At 35.3% G+C, this 21528-nt stretch overlaps 1 protein-coding gene across 3 annotated transcripts in view; it reads left to right on the top strand.

Moving 5' to 3' along the window:
- The window catches only part of LOC123538071 (uncharacterized), a 62901-nt gene extending 44863 nt beyond the window's left edge, over positions 1-18038 (top strand). Inside the window, exons 9-24 of one of the 3 annotated variants that reach the window (XM_053530294.1) lie at positions 713-863; positions 1108-1242; positions 1964-2074; positions 2505-3272; positions 3686-3749; positions 4476-4523; positions 5711-5804; positions 6870-7138; positions 8394-8497; positions 8975-9070; positions 9346-9524; positions 10120-10213; positions 11780-11842; positions 14082-14177; positions 15953-16054; positions 17273-18038. In XM_053530294.1, coding sequence (XP_053386269.1) covers positions 713-863; positions 1108-1242; positions 1964-2074; positions 2505-3272; positions 3686-3749; positions 4476-4523; positions 5711-5804; positions 6870-7138; positions 8394-8497; positions 8975-9070; positions 9346-9524; positions 10120-10213; positions 11780-11842; positions 14082-14177; positions 15953-16054; positions 17273-17437 — 2539 coding nt within the window. In that variant the 3' untranslated portion in view covers positions 17438-18038. Of the gene's footprint in view, positions 1-712; positions 864-1107; positions 1243-1963; positions 2075-2504; positions 3273-3685; positions 3750-4475; positions 4524-5708; positions 5805-6869; positions 7139-8393; positions 8498-8974; positions 9071-9345; positions 9525-10119; positions 10214-11779; positions 11843-14081; positions 14178-15952; positions 16055-17272 lie in introns of those variants that run through there. The other 2 variants (XM_053530295.1, XM_053530296.1) reach the window with 2 other exon arrangements.
- The last annotated feature ends 3490 nt before the right edge of the window (positions 18039-21528 follow it).

Raw genomic sequence — 21528 nt, forward strand, 5'->3', positions numbered from 1 at the left:
AGTGAGACTGAGAATAAAAAATGGTTTCAGCAAGACTAAGAATAAAGTTCCACTGAGTGAGAATTTGGGAATTAGAGAATGGTTTAAGTGAGACTGAGAAGAAAGTATGGTTTCAGTTTGAATTTGAAAATAAAGTGTTATTTTATTGAGACATTGAGAATACAGTCAAACTTTGTTCACTTGAACTCATCGTCGGGTCCCAGCAAAATATCTATATAATGTATAATTTGATAGTTTGAACTACCGATAACTCTAACAAATTTTGCTAAAAGTATGACTAACTTTGAGAATAGAAGATGGTTTCAGTGATCGATTGGTTTCAGTTAGAATTGAGAATAAAGTATGGTTTTCGTGAGAATATGAGAGTAAAGTATTATTTCAGTGAGAATTTGAGAATAAAGTATGACTTCGGTGAGAATTTGAGAAAAAAGTACAGTTTTAGTGAGAATTTGAGCGCAAGACGTTTTGATCACTAGGAAACCATGTAACTCAGTATTTACCACTAATTGGCAGCATCACTTAAATTTGTTGACAGCTGAAATTATAAATCCTGTTGATAAATGGCATAAAAATGTAGATTCACAACAATCAAAGAGTTAACATGTAGTTTTTCAGTATTAAGAAAAGCAGTCTTTAAGGAATATGGTTACTTTCAGTAGAATTCTAAATGGAGTTACAATATATTGACGGTAAATGTTTTGTCCTTCTTCAGCAAAGAAGCCCAGAAATGTTACTGTGGGACAGCAATATGCCGTGGTTGGCTTGGGGGAGACAAGAGGATGGAATTGCGGTCTACACGTAGGTCTACATCGGTGGATGAATCAGAGAAGAAAAAGAAGGAACTGTTTGATGACAGTGATAAGGTAAGATAAGGAAAAAAAACCCTAATTAGGAACAGAAAATTGTGGCTACCAATCTATTTGCAAGCATGAACCTTGACTTAAGTTAGTGGTGATATAATTGTACCATTGGCTCTGATGGATATTTTTGTCTAGCTTTACCTATATTTTTTCTGCAACTAAGACCTTCTTTAATTTCTTTGTGTATTTCTAATGAGAATTTATAAGTCTTGAAAAGCTATAATGAAGAAGCATAAATATTTTCTAGCTTGAGGAAGAAATTGAAAGAATGTCAGAGCTTCATCAGGGTCTGAGAAACAAGAATGACGTATTAAACATGTGTCGTCTGATGGTGAGAGCTGAGGATCCCGAACATAGGCTGCAGATTCTTCGTGTACTGGAGGTAAAATATTGTGGGGCTCATCAGTATATTTAAGAATGTGGAATACTGTGAAATCATTTAACCTTTACCCTGCTAAATGTCTAAAATGGACTGGTCTGTCATTCATTTTGGGATGTACTATTTATTAATCGAAGGGGTGTTCACTTAAAATTTACTGACTGAACAGTGATCTTGGTTGCAAAGGCAAAATCACTTGCCACCTGCAGGCTAAAGGTTAAATTTGTGGTTTTTGCCAAAATGGTAATTCCTTTGGAATTTGAATTTGCAGATTTCAGGCTTTGAAGATTAAATGAATAGGTTTTTTCTTTGTATATTTAATATTTGATACTTTTATCTTAGATTCTATTTCAGTTTTTTCTGGCGCTAAGATTTATGTCAGACTTGTATCATTTGAAACAGAAAATTCCTGCTAAAATTAAATATACAACGTAAATATGAGCCGTGCCATGAGAAAACCAACATAGTGGGTGTGCGACCAGCATGGATCCAGACCAGCCTGCGCATCCGCGCAGTCTGGTCAGGATCCATGCTGTTCGCTAACAGTTTCTTCAATTCCAATAGGCTTTAAAAGCGAACAGCATGGAGCCTGACCAGACTGCGCGGATGCGCAGGCTGGTCTGGATCCATGCTGGTCGCATACCCACTATGTTGGTTTTCTCATGGCACGGCTCAATTATTATGTTTGATTTTAACTGCATGTATATATCCGGTCATTTTACAGAACACAGAAGAACAAGCGTGTCTGCGGCTATTCCTGGACTACCATGGACTGCCTCTAGTCTGGTGCTGGATGGCTGATGCTAGACTGCAAGTCTCCGATCTCAAACATATTGTAAGTGAAGTTTGCTCTTTGATTAGGATTTCTATCCATTATTAACTAAGTTTGTCCATTTTTTCATTGCTTGGCATAGAAAGTTTTTAGTCTTAGGTGGTATTGAAGGCTTATAGAAGGGTTATACTACACTGGTTGTCAAATTTTAGCTCGAACACTCGTTAGTTTAAATATATTTTACTTTGATTGAATTTGTAGAGAAAATTGTCACATTAAATGTTTTAAAAATGTTTGGTGATGGCTTCCTGGATATCTTGTATAGGGATTGTTGTGAGAGCAGTCAGATTTCTTTTTCTGCTCATGTGGCTTTCTAACCATACACCTTTGTATATCCCCAACATTTAAACAAAACCCAAACGTAACTTCTCCATGTGGAAGCATTGTTGAGGTATTACAACTTTCTTAACATTTAATTTGCTTTTCTCTTCAGATGTTGAAGGTATTGAAGAAATTGCCTATCACCAACAAGACCATATTAGAAGACAGTAAAATTTTAGATATCGTTAAAAAATGGTCAGAGTCTGGTGATGCGTTAGACCCCTCTGAGGTTTCAGACGCTCTGGAAACTACACAGGAAATTACCGACACTGATAATACAGAAAATGACGATGAATCCATATCTACTCCTCCAGTGACTTCAAATAAAAACCCGGTCTCCATTCTTGCATCAATAAGGGATAAAAAATCTGTGAAAAAGTCTGTGAAGTTTGCGGAAGTTGAATCTTCATCTGACAGTGAATCTCGTGCCAGTGCTTCTGAGAGTGATATCCCTGGAGATTCGGTTGAAGGGGACGTAACTAGTTCTTCTCAGACTGGTTCTAGTGTAAAAACAAGAAGACAGCTTAAAGAATTGAGGAGAAGGGTTCTAGAGAGAGATTCAGCAGACACCAAGCCAGAATCTGTGTCGGATGTGACACAGTCTACAGATGCTGATAGTTCATCGGAGAACCAGTCAGTGTCTAGTCTGAAGGATTTAAATGTAGAGGAAAGTGATGACAAGAATGTGGAGGAAAGTGAAGAAAAAACTGTAGAAATAAGTGAAGATAAAACTATGGAATTAAGTGAAGAAACTGATCCAGAAAGCAGAACAAGTGCTGGTATTTCAGAAAAAGAGACGGAAGAATTAGAACAGATTGTGAGAGCAGCTGAAATAAAAACACTGGCCTCAGATTTACTGGAACATTGGTCAACATTAAAGGTAATTCATATAACACCACCCGAGAACTTGGTTCAGCCTTTCATAATTGCTTTAATAATTTTAGGTTATAACTTAAGTATATGTATCAGTTTATTGACTTCATTTTGTAGTCATTGTTACATTGTTAGGACATGAAAATCCTAAACAAGACAACAAATTTGAAATTCGTATCAGTAAATGGACATACACACCAAGTGCTGAATATGTTGTTTCGTGAATACGATCAAGTCAGTTTTCTGCCATGTGATGAGTTTTGTTAAATTGTTTGCAGAGGCTGAAAGATAAATCTAATTAATGCTAATGTTATAGAATCACTGCTGTAATTTGCTGTTGAGAAACAACAGATGTGCGCACCAGTATAATTATGTCTGATTATGAATTGTTATAAATCAGTGTGTACATCTTTATTTCAGGAGGTCTACAAGATTCCAAAGAAAGAGGTTCTGGAAGAGAGAAAGAAAACAGAGAGAGAACTAGGTAAGGCAACACAGTCTTTGTATATCTATTCTTGTCACTCACAAGTCTTATTAATATGATACACTCTTACATTTATGTTCATAGGGACCATATACTATTTTGAACATGCCGTTTACTAACATAGAAGTTACAAAGATTTAAAAGATTTTGAATGTACATTCATACATGACCATAAAAAAGTTTTGTGAAGTAGTGACATCCAAGGACAAGTGGTAAAGAATGCCAACTATAGATCACTTGCCTTTCACTGCTATGGGTTTGAAACCCGGCAAGAGATATATAAAACTTCCAGTTATGGAAGCCATTCAGCTTTACCACAGAAGGTCAGTGGTTCTACCTCGGTGCCTGCCAGTGCTAGAAGGGGCAGCTAGTGCCTTCCTCCACCATAAAAATGAAATGTTACTACCGTTATATGACCTTCATTGTGTCTTAACAACATCCAGCTGACTGAGGAAGGTTAATGGTTTAGAGGCCTGCCTATGTCTGAAATGATCCCCAGAATGGGCACCTAGGGTTTTTCTCCACCATCTGAAAGGTGGAAAGTCGCCGTATGGCCTATAATTGTGTTGGTGTGACATGAAGTCCAACAGAAATTTAACTCAGCAGTCTACTTGCACATCAGACTGTAGCACATACTGCAGGATTTTAAGAAAGTTTAGCTCACACTGTCTGTTAAGATGCTAAAAAACCTGTATGATGTTTATCTTTATATGTTTTCTTTTTCAGATTCAAACTATGAGAAAATTGCTTTGATTGAAGAACGCAAGAAAAAAGGTAAGAAATTTGTGTTTTAACCCTTAGCCTGCTAAATTTCTATAATGGACTGGTCCATCATTCAATTTGGGCAATAACATTTATTATTCGAAGGGGTGTTTACTGAAAATTTACTGACTGAATAGCGAACAGTGCAGACCATGATCAGACTGCACGGATTTGCAGGCTGATCTTGGTCTGCACTGGTCGCAAAGGCAGAATTACTGCCGCCAGCAGGCAAAGGGTTAATTTAGATTAGTGATGAATTAATCTTCAGTTTATTATGTCACTGAATGTATGATTGCTTGACCTGAAATTATTATTTGTATACCAATAAGCTGTCCAATTATTTTGTGTTGAAAATAAGAGCAGAAAAATGTTGATCTATTAAATGCAATAGGGCCTGAAATAAAAGAGTGTTATTTATAATCATGATACTTAGCAGGGCTTTTTTCCCCTATAAATCTACCTCCGGTAAAAGGAGGTAATCCCAATCCAAAAAAGTATGATTTTTTCCCAAAGTTGAATTTAAAATTCCCAAATGATTATACCTTTTAGGGTTTTTGCTGTTTTAAGATAGTTTTGCTAATTTGTATGTATATTTAAAGGTAAATTATAATACTGTTGAACAATTACTGAAAAGCAATTCATTAATATTTCACACAAAAACACATTTATGTAGATTTTGGTAATTTGCAAATTGTCCCAATTAAGACAATTTCCGAGAGCATTTTCCCAATTCCACCGGTGTCAGTGGCATTCCCAAATTGATGAAAAAAAGGCCTGCTTAGCAAGAATTAATCCTTCTCAGTTTATGCTCAGGGCTGGTATTCATGTTTAAAGTCTGAAAATTGGACTTTAAAATGCTTAATTTTCATTTGCTGTGACAGTGTCAGTTATGCATAGATTGCAAGGTAACTTTACAGGAATTATCATTCTGCAACTAATGATGACTTCAGTAGTATGAATATGCTATAGACAAAATTATAGCAAATTAAATATTTGCTATTTAAGTTTCAGTTAAGGTTAATGTTCATTAATATGGGCCCCAGTTTGTCAGTTAAAAGCAAAACTCTGAAGGTTGTATTACTTTTGTCTTCCTACCATTTGAGCTAAGATGACCCTTGAGGCCACGTTCCAAAGTTAAATCTTGTAACAATTTTATTCTGGGTACAGAACTTTCTTTAAAATGTCGGAACTATTTTTAGTGTCAGGCTGGGACACAGTAAAGGCAAGGAAGAGGAAACGGGAACCAAGTTACAAAGATGATACGGATGATTCTGACTCAAACACTGCCTCAAGGTTAGTATTTAGAATCCTTGCTGTGGTTTTAGTCCACAGTTATTTAATTAATGATTTAATTACATCAGCTTTTGGAATCAAACATTGTAACATTATGTAACATGTGCATTTTTCATGTATGATGTCTGGTAAATTACATGTACAATTGAAAATCGTTTTTTTTGAACTTCCTTATCTGAAAATTCCGGCTATCTCGAAGACATTTTCAAGTCCCGTCCCGAAAACATGCACAAAATATCATTTTAAGTCAAATTTCGGTTATCTCGAAGTAAAACGCTCGATCCGTTTGAATTTGAGATACCGAGTTTCAACTGTATATGAAATTACATCATGAGTTCTGTCTAGAAAGGGCTTACAAAATGTTAAGGAAAAGTTCTGAATCTATAATTCTGATATAAAAAATCGGTGCTCTTTTTTGTTAACAGCAATGTTGATGTTGGGGTAGATATTATTTGGTGCCATACAGTTGCTGAGAAAGAGAGCTACCACATTTGATCTGCTATTTTATATAAAAGACACTTCAGAATGGAAAAGATACAACAAAACAGTGTTACACTTAATTCACACACACTGTATTGATTATTGGGCATGCACAATAACCCTACATGTCTACATACTCCTAACTTATACTGCAGGGTGTGTTACTTTCTGTAATTTAACACTGTTTAAACACATTGCCATCATGTTGACCAACTATATTTGGTGCCATACATGTGCCATGAAATAGTGCTTCCCTGTTTCATGTACTTGTTTACATAAAAGACATTAGAATGGAAATATATAGCAGGACCATATTTTAATATTTCTCAACAATACAAATTGGTTATATGCCACAGGTGTAATTCACTCGTGAAATTATTCTGCAGGCAACTAACCTCTTCAAATTGTTTCAGTGTATTAAAACCAGGTTCTGCTGCTATATATTACTTCTTAAATGCCTATTCCATTACTCCAAAGCTAGTATTTTCCTCCACATTAATTTTAATCTGAGCAATTTTCAATGCATTGTATTTTTAAAAGACTTTTAAAGAACGTCTTATAATATAAACCACTGAATTATTTCAGGAAAACTCTGCTTCAAACACCTCCGAAGATGAGCAAGTCAGAGAGACGTCAGTTATTTGAGGCTCAGGTGAAAGCTCAGGACGAGTTGGCGGCCGAGTACCAGCGGCACCAAGAACAGATACAGCAAGAACAGTTTGAGCAGGAGCAGCTGATACAGCAACAACATCAGCGGCAACTCATGCAAGACCCAGGCTTCTGGTATTACGCAACTCAGGACCCAAACTTCCTACCGTCGATTGGCATAGATCCGCAGCAGTTCTTGCAGCAGTGTATGTATTAATTTTTGAAGCAGTAAATATGTGTAAAGTCTAATTTAAAGTTATCATGAAAATTAATTATTTATAATTGTTGGCATAATACTTTGTTTGCAGCCAAGTAGGCTATGATATATTGTTTGAAAAAAATTCGAGTGTTGGAAGTAAACGTCACCAAATTGTGTAACTTCTTCAAGACTTTGTGGTCAAAAGACCAAAATCATATTCTTATTATTTACTTTATATAAAGAACAAGAAAGTTCATTTGAAGTTATGACTAAAGTTTGGAAGTAATAAGGAGTTGATATTTTTTTTCGACTGTATCTGCCTACACATTTTATAGAAGTTATATTCATTATTCATGAGGTATCAAGTCAGTAAAACCATTCATTTTGTTTGCATATTCATAATTATCTTGCTTGCTTTAAAAGCATCTCGTTCTCACATTAAAGGTTTAAAAATGCTTATAGTGTAGCACAAGTTATTTTGATGCAGTTTTAAGTATGTATCAAACGGATAGTGACAAGATAAACATGTATTCAAAACTGTATTCATATAATTTTGTTGGTGTTATATTTTTGTTTAAACATATTTTTATTTCAAACATATGTGCTTACTACAATTTACCATTTACAATATTGTTATCATACATGCTGAAAAAGGATTTGATCCGAAAGCTAAGCTTATAAAGGTCTTCTCCTAGTGAAAGAAAACCACCTGTTATATTTTGACAGACAGTATAAAAAACGAGTGTGTGTATGCATGTGCCTTACTCACCCAGGTATAAAATGAAAGGTACCTATGTGTCTGTATGTGTGCGTGTCTGCACAACAAAACTATATTGAGGTAAAAGGCATGTATATCCTCATTCAGGCTTAGGTACTGTCACATAATGAGGTAAATCTACTTCACAATGTTATTTCGATGTTCATTCCAAACCAGTAATCACTGAGTTATAAACACAAACACAGGGGTACAAACTACTGAGAAAACTGGAAAAGCACCTTGGTAGATTTTGGTACCGCATTATGTATGTATGTAAACCAATGAATTAACTTTGGTCGTGAGTATGCACATACCTTCAGGTGTGCGTCTGTGTGTTTATGCATCATAGATAAACAAGGTATGAATATGCAATGCCAATTGAACAAATTTTTATGTATTTAGTTCCTACATTTCAGTCAAGTCTCCAGTGATAAAAATATTTTCATGAAAGATAAGTATAGTATATCTTTAAAGATTTCACAGTAGATATTTTGCTGTGTTTCAGTGGCAATGGATCCTGTTTTACTGCAGCAGCTGATGGCAACAATACCCAACTTCCAGCAACAACTAGAACATCTCACCTTCATGTACCAGCAAGCTGTTTTACAGGTATGTTCACTCTTTGTTCTCGGCTCTGCTTTACAGCATTTCAGTAGATGGACTGCTCTGTGGCTCTAGCCTGCTTGGGAGAAAGAACCTAAGATGGCCCCTGATGGCTACAAGTGTACAGATCTTAGCACCTGATCGTCAATAATGGATACTAGCTTAGGAATTTCAGCACCTGGTTGGTTGTTTCAGATCATAAATTTGGTTTTTGAACTCTGATCGTTTATAAAACATTGTAGCCAGCGAATCCTGAATTTGGTCTCTCTTCTTGGTATATGTTTCTCAAGGTGGATGAATGAAGAATTCTTTGTCCAGTCTTTTGTTTCATGTGGGAAAGTTGACAGATGCATAGCAAGATGTTAATCATTAAAAATATATCTTATTGTATTTGTTTTTCAAGATTGGGCAAGAGCTTTTGTCAAAGAATGTTCATATGTATACAACTAAGTTTTCAAATTCTCATATTTCTTTTATTTACAGGCCAGTCAGTTTGATATGGCAGCGCAACCAGAACCAGCACCTGTGCAGGAAGATAATGAACCAATGACCGAACAGCATATGGCCTTCCTTCAACAGGTATGTGTGATTGTTGCTTAAAATAATCACTATGGCAATTGTGTGGATTTTTGTTTCCTGTTAAGTATATACTTATATACAAGAAAGCTCTATTCAAGTTAGCTTTTCCGAGTTCAGCACTTCTACATTAATCCCACTACATAACAGATGTATATGTACCATACCTTAATTTTAGATTGAGAATTTTTTTTTTTAAATGGCATAGATCTTCAAAGTAATGTACATCAAACCATAGTTCTGTAGAATGAAGGTAAAATGTTTCCCATTTTCAACAGGTAGAGGCATTTAAGCAGCAACATCTTGAGCCAGCTAAGACAGCCATGCCTACCATAGAGGAGGAAGATATACCTCCACCCCCGTCCCCACCCAAAGGCAAGGCTATAGTTCTACCCCCGAACTGGAAAACTGCCAAAGATGCTGAAGGAAAATTGTACTACTATCATACTGTCACAAGGTAAAACTGATTTCAAGGTTAAGTATTTTTCTCACTTTCAGTCTAAATTTTGAGGTTTGGAACCTGTTGAGTTTCTTTAATGAGGTGCTTCTGGAAGAGGACTGGTGTTCAAGGCCAAAGGCTGAGTTTTGATACAAATTTTTGATTGGTTGATTTTGAGCACATTTGAAATTGACAAATGGAAAATTGTATCACTGTTAAAAAAATAGGTTAGGCAGTGGTTCTACTTTGTGAGGTTCTGCCTCCAAAAAGTATTGAACGTCCATTCTACTGAAAAAATTGACCCAACTTAGTGCTGCAGTTCCTGAATCTAATTTGTGTCAAGGGTATAGTAACAAGAGTGTCAGGGTTAATAAATTGTGATAACTGTGAATTTGAGGTTTGTCACAAAATCCTAAACATATATTCCAATTATATAACTTAACCTTTAGCCTACTGGCGGCAGGTGATTCTGCCTTTGTGACCAAGGTCAGCCAGCACTGTTCGCAATTTAGTCAGTAAATTTGCCATGTTGCCAACACTTTATTTTGTAGACTGTGTATGCAATTAGCATTGGTTTTACTGTGAAATGATGATATTTTCCTGTTTTCTCCAGACAAACCCAGTGGGACCCGCCAAATATAGACACAGGAGAACATGCTGACGACATGGACCTGGGAACTCCGACACAGGATGATACTGTATCTAGGGTAGGTACACTTTCTCATGTATATATTACATTATTGAGGGTGTTCTTTGCTGTGAAACTTCTCCTTTTTTGATAAAAAAATATGAGCCGTGCCATGAGAAAACCAACATAGTGGATTTCGACCAGCTGTTTGCTTTCAAAGCCTATTGTAATTAGAGAAACAGTTAGCGAACAGCATGGATCCTGACCAGACTGCGCGGATGCACAGGCTGGTCTGAATTCATGCTGGTCGCAAACCCACTATGTTGGTTTTTTCATGACGCGGCTCATATAATGGTCATGTAGAAATTGAAGAACTAAGCAAAAAATGTTTAAATTGAATACCAAGTTACATGAAGGAAAAACAATCATCATCATTAACTTCAGCAGTTGACATGTTTTTATCCAAGTTTTGGAGATTTTTTTACCAAATTTTATTTGCTTCGTTCTTTTTGTGGGATGCTGGTTTTACAATTATTACAACTCTTAGCAAATAGGAGCAATTTTAGCTGGTTGAAATATTTCAGTTTTTCTTACTTTCATATACTTTTAAAAGTATAAGGCCATCTTATTAAGGATGAAAAAATTTACATCTCTCACTACTGGCTCTTGTTCAAACATGATGTCTACATCATTGGGTAAATCATTCTTACCAAAATTGTCAATAGTTCATTCTATGCAACAGGCAGTGCGGGTTTTCTTAACTGCTTTATTATTTAGAGGTATGCTTTCGTCAATGCTGCTTTGTGTTTTCATTGCACATAATTATTACAACTTATTCCATTCTCAAAACTGAGTCATTGATTTTAAAGAGTGCTGTTATGTAAATTGACAGTAATTGCATACCGCTCTTTGGGATATTTTAGACAAGGTTATAGGTGCATGCCTCTACATTTATGTTAGTGTTTGGTCATGCTGTTGAAATTTGATATAAAATAGGAGGAATTTATCTGTATTTTGTATCAAACAGTGTAAAATACCTTAGAACAATATTGGTTTATCATTAACAGTATTTAATATCAGTTGCTATCTGGACTAAAAAATTTGAAATTTTGACGTGCATCTGGAGGCATGTTCCTTTAACAATCTTTCTCATTTAGCACTTCTACAGAAATGAAAAAAATCGATGATTCAATGTCACAAAATTTCATGAGGTATAATGCTTTGGTGAATGGTGAATATTACCAGAACTTTGAAAAAAACGATAGGATTGGTGAAATTGTCCAAAATAAAACTTGCCAAAATATCCCAAAGTGCTGTAACTAAGCTAATTGACGTTGCACGGTATATCATTTATAATCCTCATTGAGGAACTTAAGGTAGTTGACCTGTGCTGGCAATTGGTGATTTCTGTGTGAGTACCTGTTCGTGTATTGTTCTTCAGCTAGAACAGTCTTTAGCTACTACAGCTCTTGAAGCCACATAAGAGTTTAGAAATGCTAAAATTACATAATGGAAAGTATTAAAAAGTCAACAGAAAGTGCCAGTTGTCATTTATAGGTCCACTACCTTAACTTGAATAAAAGTCTCGCTGTCTAATCAGGGAATCATGTCATGTACATTTATATCCATTTCCCTGTCTTTATAGTTTCTTGTTCCATCAAAGTTTGCCTTTATGGAGCCAGAATGTGTTGAATCTAACCTGGTGTTGGTAAGCTTAACCATTGTGCACTGTTCAGTCTTGTTTTATCTTGAATGTTATGCACCGTTCACTAATGTTCTTTGTTGTAGTTGTTTGTTCAAAGCTTTGTTCACAGATGAGTTATGTTTTGTAGTCTGCAAAACCTCTTTCTTTTGCTTTATTTACCTTCAGCCTGCTAAATTTTTAAATTGGACTGATCCCACATTCAGTTTTGGCAATACCATTTATTATTTGAAGGGGTGTTCACTGAAAATTTACTAACTGAATAGCAAACAGTGCAGACCGTGATGTGCCTGCATGGATGTACAGACTGATCTTGGTCTGCACTTGTTGCAAAGGCAGAATCACTTTCTGCCAGCAGGCTAAAGGTTAGTAGGCTACTGCAGTATCCTATATTATTTATCCTTAGCTTTGATTTTAAATTGTTGTGCATTGTTCATTTAGAGATTTTATGATCCTTTTCCGAGAAGAAGAGGGGATATAGAGTGTTGTTCATGTCAGTTGGTCTGTTTGTCTGTCAGTATGTCAGTCAGTCAGTAGTAGACACTTCATAGGTTGATTGACTGCGATCATAAGATGAGCTGAATGTATTTAGGATCAGGAGGTCAGAGTTCAAGGTCACAGTGACTTTAGTCTGAAAGCAGTTTACAACCAAAAACTGGAGAACATTTGAGCTTACAGAAGTCACTATATACAACTATTGCATTTGGGGTCAAAGGCCACAGTGACAACAAGACTGAAGATGATTTCAAGTCAATAAATGGAGAAAACATGTGGGCCTGCAATAATCAAATTCCGTAGAATGATTGTGAGGTCTCAAGATGGCCCATTTTGCTTTTTTATCAGTAGGTCACAGTGACAGTGAGAATAAAATTTTTTTTTTAATCAGTAACAATGCATTGCTTATACCATATGTTAACAAACGTCATAGCACACACCCAGCTGCCTCTGACTGGCCATCATTAGGGGCATACATGTTTTACAAACTGCTTGTTTAAACAGTTTTTCATGCTCTAGTTAGTAAGTCTTTTATTTTAGTCATTTTAATACAGTACATGTTCACTACAAATGCTTTGCTATTGTTTATAGTGGTTTCATCTTAAAGCATTGTTCATTGTTGACTACAGTGTAGTTTGGATGACAATGATTGGAATCAGGGCTCCGGAAATGTGCCGGTTTATCGGTTTTGGACCGATTTTTGACTTCAGACCGATACGTGAAGTGGAAAAATGAAAAGAATTGGTCCCGTAAAAATGAAGAAAAGTATACATTTCAGTCTGAAATCTCAATACACGATCATCTGCCAAGCAGGAAATTGTTGTTTGCACCCTCAGAGAATCAATAAATGTGTCAAACGGTGGGTGGGGTAGCGCCAATGTCGTGATTTTCGTTTCGGACCGATTGAGTTCTCAAAATTTCCGGAGCACTGATCGGAATAGTTTGATATTTTTTAAATTTAGATAAATGCCCTAAATAACTTATTGTTCTCGTATGACTTTTAGACTATAGTTTTTCTATTAGAAATATTAGTACCATGTGTGATGTTACTAACTGGTAGACATGTTATTAGTGAATATTCGTATATTTAAATTTTAAGAATTATGTTTTTCTGTTGCTTGTCATGAGTGATTAAACAATAAACATTATTCTTGTTAGTTTATAATATTCTGAATTGATGTTGTTTGAAATTTTTATAACATTATTGTCCGTGGTCAGTAGGTGTTTTCAGGGACAGAAGGTCAAAGGTCATTGTCACAAACACCTTTAGGCCAAAATTTGTTTAGGATTATATGGAGAATGCTTAGGTTTTTGACCATCAAACTTTAAAGCATGATTGTATATGGTCAGCAGATGACCCCTATTGTTCTTTGGGTTAAGTGTCAAGGTTACAGGAAACTGGAGACTACAAATTATACACCCAGTTTCCTTTGACAAGCCAGTATTGGAGATCTGTATTTTACAAAAAAGCTCTTATTCTTTCCTCCTGGGGAACATGTATAGTATTTCCACATTGGAAGCATATAAAAGTGTTACAGGACTGAATTGGCTTTTTACTAGAACATCATATTTAAAATGTGTTCCATTTTATGCTATCATTATGGGAGTTCATATTTTTAAACCTTTTTTGTGCACAATATGAATTACAGTTCAAAAGTTGAGCTTTGTTTTGGATTTAGTGCCATTTTTTTTTCAACGGTATTTTGTAATATATTACAGTATTGTAATGTTTTTGCTTTTATCTTTCCAGGGTGAGCAAAAAGAAGAGAAAGAGAAAACAACCACTGCAGCTGCCGACACTTCCAGTGAAACGTCTCGTAAACTCAAGGAACAGTTCAAAACTAAGGTAAATGACTTTAAAGACTCCATAGCCATGTGGTTAATACTGCTGTCTGCAAATCATGACTCTCATTTTCGAATTTTATCACTTAAGAAAGCTGTCCTAAGCTGTTATGGTTCCACCTGCATCCCTTAAATAATGCTTGGGGAGCATAAATATGTTTTCCTTTATTGCTTAAGATTGTATTGTTGCCATAATATATTAGACAAAACAACATCTCCCTCTAACCTCCGCTCCCCAAGTGCCATCAGGTTCTTGGATGACAACTTTGGATGGAAAATAATTTAAACCAATAATTTGCATGATCAAAAGAGGTGATTAACAGGATCTGAACACTTGGTTTTTCTGTATCTCTGTGATTCCAGCAGGTGTAAAAATTTTGACTCCATGCCTCATACATGTATTTGTATTTCGATGTCAATGAGAAGTGAAACCAAAAGTTTTAGCTCAGCTGAGCAAGGTGAGCTATTGTGATCACCGTGTCCGTCGTCGTGTTTCGTGCATCATTAATAGTTTGACTGTTTTCACTCTTAAGAGGTCATAGTTTTGACCGAATCTTTTGCAGAATGTTGCCCTCGGTAAATTCACGGACGAGTTCGATACTGGGTCATCTGGTGTCAAAAGCTAGATCAGTTAAAAGGAAAACATTGTTAACACTCTTAAGGCTAAATTTTCTATCTAATCTTAATAAAACTTCGTCAGAATGTTTGACTCTATGAAAAAAAATTAGGTTTGAAACTGGGTAACCTTAGATCTGAAACTAGGTCACTAGGTCAAATCATAGAAAACCCTTGATAAAGCTCTAGAGGCCACATTTTCGACTTGAATATCATAAATAATTGTCAGAATATTTGTCTGAATTAAATACAGGATAAGTTGGTTAAAAAGTAAATCACTGGGCCATATTATAGAAAAACCTTTTGAACACTCTAGAGGCCACATTTTTAACTTGATCTTTATAAAACTTTGTCAGAATGTTCTCTGAAATCTAGGTTAAGCTCAAAACTGGGTTATATGAGATCAGAAACTAGGTCGCTAGGTCAAATCTTGGATGGACCTTGTTAACACTCTGTAGGGGCCATATTTTCTATTTCTTCATCATAAATCTTTGTCAGAATATTTGAAATCTAGGTCATGTTCAAAAGTAGGTACCTGAGGTCAAAAAACTAAGTCAATAGGTCAAATCTTGAAAATTTGGTTTAAAATAAAACACGGTCAGAATGTTTTTTCTATGAAATCTAGGACAAATTAGATAATCTTTGGTAAGCACTATGTCAGGTTAGCAATACAGGTTCTTCAGGGCCCTCTTGTTAGTCCTGTTTGATGCCATATAACCTGTACTGTGTTAGGGCTGTAAAACCAAAATCAAACCCCCATCCCCCAACAATTACAATGCTCCAAAAAAAAAAAAAAAAGACATGCATTTTGACATTCTTACATACACATCCTGAAATGAAGTCCTCATACACCTGAATTACTGAATATGTGACATAACTAAATCTTCAAATAGTGATGCCTTGTGTGCTTTCAGTACTTATTTTTGCTAGTTGGAATTTTAGTATGTGACCAAAATATGTAGGGACTGGTTAATATGCTATTTTAGACAATCTTATTTTCACACTTTATGATCTTAATACTTTGATAGTCTTAAATGTTTGTATTATAATAGATGTCAGTTTTTAATGTAGAAAAAAGCAGAACATTGTAGGCTTTTTTCACATTGTTTTTCTGCAAGTGTTAAAGTTCCCTTAAACGCTAAAACTGTGTACCATTTTTTGCAGATGTCCACATGGATTGTGATATGCCTTAATCCATTCCGTAAACCCGATTGCAAACTTGGCAGGGTATCGTCAACAGAGGATTTTAAACATTTAGCAAGGAAGGTAAGTCTTGAAATATGAGCATTTTGTCCCAAGGTTTGCAACTTTTGTATCAGACAAAAGTGTTTTCTTGCACCAACATAGCTTGAAACTGATGTTGCATTAAAGATAACAAGAAGATCCCTCTCAACCCTAAAAACCAGTCACTGGAAACTTTTTATTTTGTAAATGTATCTTTTAATCTAGATATATATATTATACTTATAATAAATGATTTGCCCCTCCCATCTGTTGGTTTGAAACCCCATTAAGGGTGAAGATTTCTTTCCTGTGAAGAAGCATTCCTGACTGATTCTGGAAAATTGGTGATTCTACTAATTTGGGGAAGATTGGTAAATTCTTGCATACCAGACGGGGCTTTCTGGTATTTTTACCGGTGCTGGAAAATCCATCTTATACGTAAGATGACTCTCATTCTGTAAATGATGTATTAGGAACTACATAATTGAGCCGCGCCATGGGAAAACCAACATAGTGGCTTTGCGGCCAGCATGGATCCATGCTGTTCGCTAACAATTTCTCTAATTGCAGTAGGCTTTGAAAGCGAACAGTATGGATCCTGACCAGACTGCTCGGATGCGCAGGTTGGTCTGGATCCATGCTGGTCGCAAACCCACTATGTTGGTTTTCTCATGGCGCGGCTCATATATGTAGAAAATTTATGTAGTGATTATATATTATTTCATAAAATGGAATAAAAATCCAATACCTTGACAGTTCCTCTTTGTTCCTGATAGTATATTTCTCGATTCTAAAAACATTGCTTTATCAAAAATTCATAACGTTACGCTGCAACTGTGAAACAAATCTGGAACTAAACATTGTTATTTGTTTTTTAAACGTCATGATGTTTTTCTGTTTACGGCTGTTGGTTTCCCACGCTTTGTTTCAGTACGCTAATGTAAGAAGTAGTTCTAAAAAGAAAGGCGTTCGATTTATCTTATTTTTATTATTATTTCTTGATTATGGTTTGCATGAAAAAGATTCTATCGCTGGCTGTAGCTGCAGATGGGAATATCCGGCTCTCAGGTAGCTGTTTACGCAGCCTTGTTACCGCCTAAACAGTTACCCTCGATGCCGGAAATTCCCATCTGCACCTACAACCAGTGAGAGAATCTTTATATTCTACTAAGATGCCTTGAGGAACTTCTGGTATCTTCCTTAGGAAGTCGCAGCATGACATAATTTTGTTAAATATATTTGATTGTTCTCTATTTGCAGTTAACACATCATGTGATGGCAAAAGAATTAAAACATTGTCGCCATGTGGAAGATCTGGAGGTGAATGAAAATGTGAAATCCAAGGCTAAAGACTTTGTCAAGAAATATATGACCAAATTTGGACCTTCCTACAAACGGTCTGGGAATTCCCCGACATATGAATAAATACTACACGTTGCACTCTGGGAATTCCCCAACTAAACACTATTTGTTACATTCAGGGACTTCCCCAGCATATGTCTAAATACTCCATGTTACAGTCAGGAAATATCTCAACATACGGCTAGATACTACACATTGCATTCAGGGAATTCCCCAAATTATGATTAGATTGTAGCTCTGACATTACTTGTGTAATGGAAATTTCCCAACATGTGGTTCAAAGTCACTGAAGGCTTTGCCAATGAAAATCTTGAAAGTGTGATTTTGATAAGTGTTAACATGATAGTGTTTCATTTTTGATGTCACCTCATTGAAATCAGATGTTAACTGCATGGACATTCAGAAACAGCTAACCACTTTTTGCAATGATGTGACAACTTTCTAAACATGTATTTTTCATTGTGTGCTGATGTTCTTTGAAACAACTATTAAAGGGAGATAATTGATTTGATCAAAACCAACTACAGTAGGTGAATTTTGATACGGAACTACATATAATATGAAGTAAATTTTAAAGGTTGAAAATCAGTTTCTTCAACAGATAGCAAAAACATTTAAATAAAAAAATGAATGTATGAAGATAGAAATTAAATGGAACTTAAAGGTGTCTCACACCCCCTATTATGAAGGGGAAAAACCCTGATTTAATTCTACCCCTACACCTGGGTGCCTCTCAATAATCCGTGAATCTAATGCATATTGAAAACATAAACTGTTTCAAGTTTATTAAAGTTTGAAAGTATTGTTTTTGATTAAAGAAGTCTAGACTGTGCTGTAAAATCTGTTTCATAGTACAAAATGCATATTTTTAAGTGCGTATACAGCTTATTTTTCGGTTGAATAATTATTGAAATGTGCATCTGTTTAATAAAATTAATAATGATTTACTACATTTTATCGGTGAATAAATATAATCAGAACTCCGGATGCTTAGTAATTAAATCAGGAGTGCGTAGCATGAGTGATTTAATTATTCGCATCATTTTATCCATCAACAAAATACAGGAACATATTTTTTATCAGTCACACTGTGAGTGATATAGGTTTGCTATTTCTTTTATTAGCATTCAGCAAAAAATAAACAGAATTTGTTTGTTGTGAATGGATATGGAATATCACATCGAGAACTGATACAATAACTCGCACTACCTGCTCATGAAAATATCAATTGCATCAACTGTCAGTGTGATATATTCCATATCCACTCAAAACAAACCAATTCTGTTTATTTTGTTTTGCTGAATGCTAATAAAAGAAATAGAAAAACTATATCACTCACAGTGTGACTGATATGGATGTTGGGTCAGTTATACTTAGTTATGATAACTTAGTCATAAACTGAACTTTGATTGTTTTTTGTGTGTTTTTATTGAACTGAACTCCCCCGCTTAGCATTGGTATACTTCCGCCAGAATGGCTCAGAACGCACCATAGACACTCTTAGTTTTTCCAAATTTTCGTGGGGAGGATACCCCAATACCCCACTACCAAGGTCGCTTCTTCGGCGCATTGGGCCTGCAATTTATAAAATGCCAACTACGCCCCTGACGTATGAATGAAAGAAACTATTTTAAGACACACATACTAGTGCATCTGTCTGGATTTTGATTGTCTAAAACAGTTCCGTTCAATGTTTACATCGAAAAATGCAGTATTTGTATCAGTAATGCAGATAAATGTGGACTCTGGTTCATTCCAACTATATTCGTAACCATGTTGAAGGTCGGCTAGACGTGGCTACTGTGAAAGAAAACAAATGTAGTACTTGCTCATGAGGACATTTTCATGTTGCAGAGTATGTGCGTTAATAAGCTGGAGGCAGCTTGAAGAATTGTACTCTCAATAAACAAAAAAAACAAAACAGCAACAACAACAACAAACAGACAACAAAGTTTGTGAAGTTCAAAAGTATGTTCACATCAACTTTTAATGTTATGATAAATTAAAGCAGTATTCAGTTTGACCGCCACAATATAAAAGAAACTGTCGGATTAGTTCGACTAATTTACACAAAGAGTAAATGTTGGGATTCATAGATTGGTTGTTAAGCCACCTGAAATTCTTCAAGTTGAAGTTCAACCATGACTGATCTTAAAAAGCATTGTTGTCAGTATCAGTACATATGCTCTAAGAGTAGAGGATATGAAAGGGGAATGATGGTGGTTCTGTCGATGAGGGCGTCGTTGCTTATGTCATCAGTATTGGTGATATCAGTATGTTATAAGTTGAAAACTACCATGAATGGTCAGACACAAGTGTAAATTTTAATATTGCATGTTGTGAAATTTGTCGCTGGACAGGTTAATAGATTTCAAGTATTTTTAAGTTGAAAAACCGCAGAAGTGTATAGAGATATGTTCATATCAGGTGATCTGACTTCATTGAAAATGAAGTTTCAGTGAGCCCGCAATGTGTTACAAGGGGATGCATATACAAAGGTGTATACCAGGGATGGTATCATTCAGTGCACATATAAAATGAAAAAGTTGTTGTCCTCTCTTTTGAGGATGTTAAATGTTGAAGTTTACTTGGAAGCTGTTGATTTGAGAAGACACCAACTTGTGACCATGGAAGTGTGAGCTCACCAACATGGCCAAGAAAACATTTAATTTGTTCGAATCGTTGCAACACTTCTTTTCGTTTTGAAGTTGAAACTAGTTCTATTTATTCTGGTTGTGAAAAATGTGAGATTAATTTGTACAAATCTAGTCAAAGAAAGACTTATTTATTGGCTTAAGAACTCTTGTTATACTTATTCTATACAAACCATTTAAATCAATAGTATATTATATACATTGTAGTTCCTTTGCAACATAAGGTCATTTCGGAGAAAAAGTGATATTAATTTATGTAGAACTAGTCAAAGGAAGACTGATTGTATGAAGAACACTTATTTTACTCATTCTCATCAAAATATTCATAGTTTGTCTCTGTGCATTATTTAAGAAATAATATATCTCATCCAGTGATTTGTCGTTGAATAAATCACTGCTTGGAGTTCAGATGCGAAGGAATTATATCACGAGGGCGTAGCCCGAGTGATATAATAATACGCATCTGAACGACAAGCAGTGATTTATTCAAGAGCAAATCACTAAATGAGATATATTATTTCGATTCTAACACGTTATAAAGGATTTTAAAGTACATCCTTGATGACATGCATTAAATATTTGCCCGTTTTCAATCGGTTTCTTTTCCAGCGCGCCGCTATGCCGCTTGACGCCGTGACGTAATAAATGTGACGTCAGAACAGTGATTTGTTGTATGATAATTCATTGCTTTTTCCTTCTTTGTTTAATAGGAAAATGAATCGGATCGTGTTAGAATTTTTGATAACCCACAGAAGCTAGTATTTACATTTCACATGATCATGTATATTGGTCATTATCTGATGACAGACTTGTCTACTTTGTATTTAAAATTTCTTTTGTTAAAGGTATACAAGACCTGAATTGTTAAAACATTAAATTTAGCAAGTTTATGCATATTAACAGTACTATACATTAGGTTAGAATTAATACACAGTTGCAAACATGTATAGCTAAAGACAGTATAAATTTGTACTACCATTAAGATTTGAAGTATATGATTGTAGTTCTACATGTACATATGCTATTAAATTAATAAATATATATTAGGTTAAGTTATATACTTGATTGTAATCTTCTACATCTGAGCTTAACCTTTAGCCTGCTGGTGGCGAGTTATTCTGCCTTTGCGACCAGTGCAGACCAAGATTAGCCTGCACATCCGTGCAGGCTAATCATGGTCTGCACTGTTCGCTATTCAGTCAGTAAATTTTCAGTAAACACCCCTTCAAATAATAAATGGTATTGCCTAAATTGAGTGATGGACCAGCTCATTTTAGAAATTTAGCAGGCTAAAGGTTAATTAATATCTAAAGTGAAAGATAGCTATCTTTTTTAATGTCTGAAGCCCATTGTGGGGTAACCCCATTAAATATGATTGGATATTTTAATGTTTGTTGGAAAATGACAAAACTACATAATCTAGATTTTGCTAATTTTGTTAAAAGTTAGGATGATCTTGTTCCATTTCTACTTAACACATGTACAATTTACTACAAAGCT

The sequence above is a fragment of the Mercenaria mercenaria genome, chromosome 18 (assembly GCF_021730395.1).
Source record: "Mercenaria mercenaria strain notata chromosome 18, MADL_Memer_1, whole genome shotgun sequence".
Lineage (NCBI taxonomy): Eukaryota > Metazoa > Mollusca > Bivalvia > Venerida > Veneridae > Mercenaria > Mercenaria mercenaria.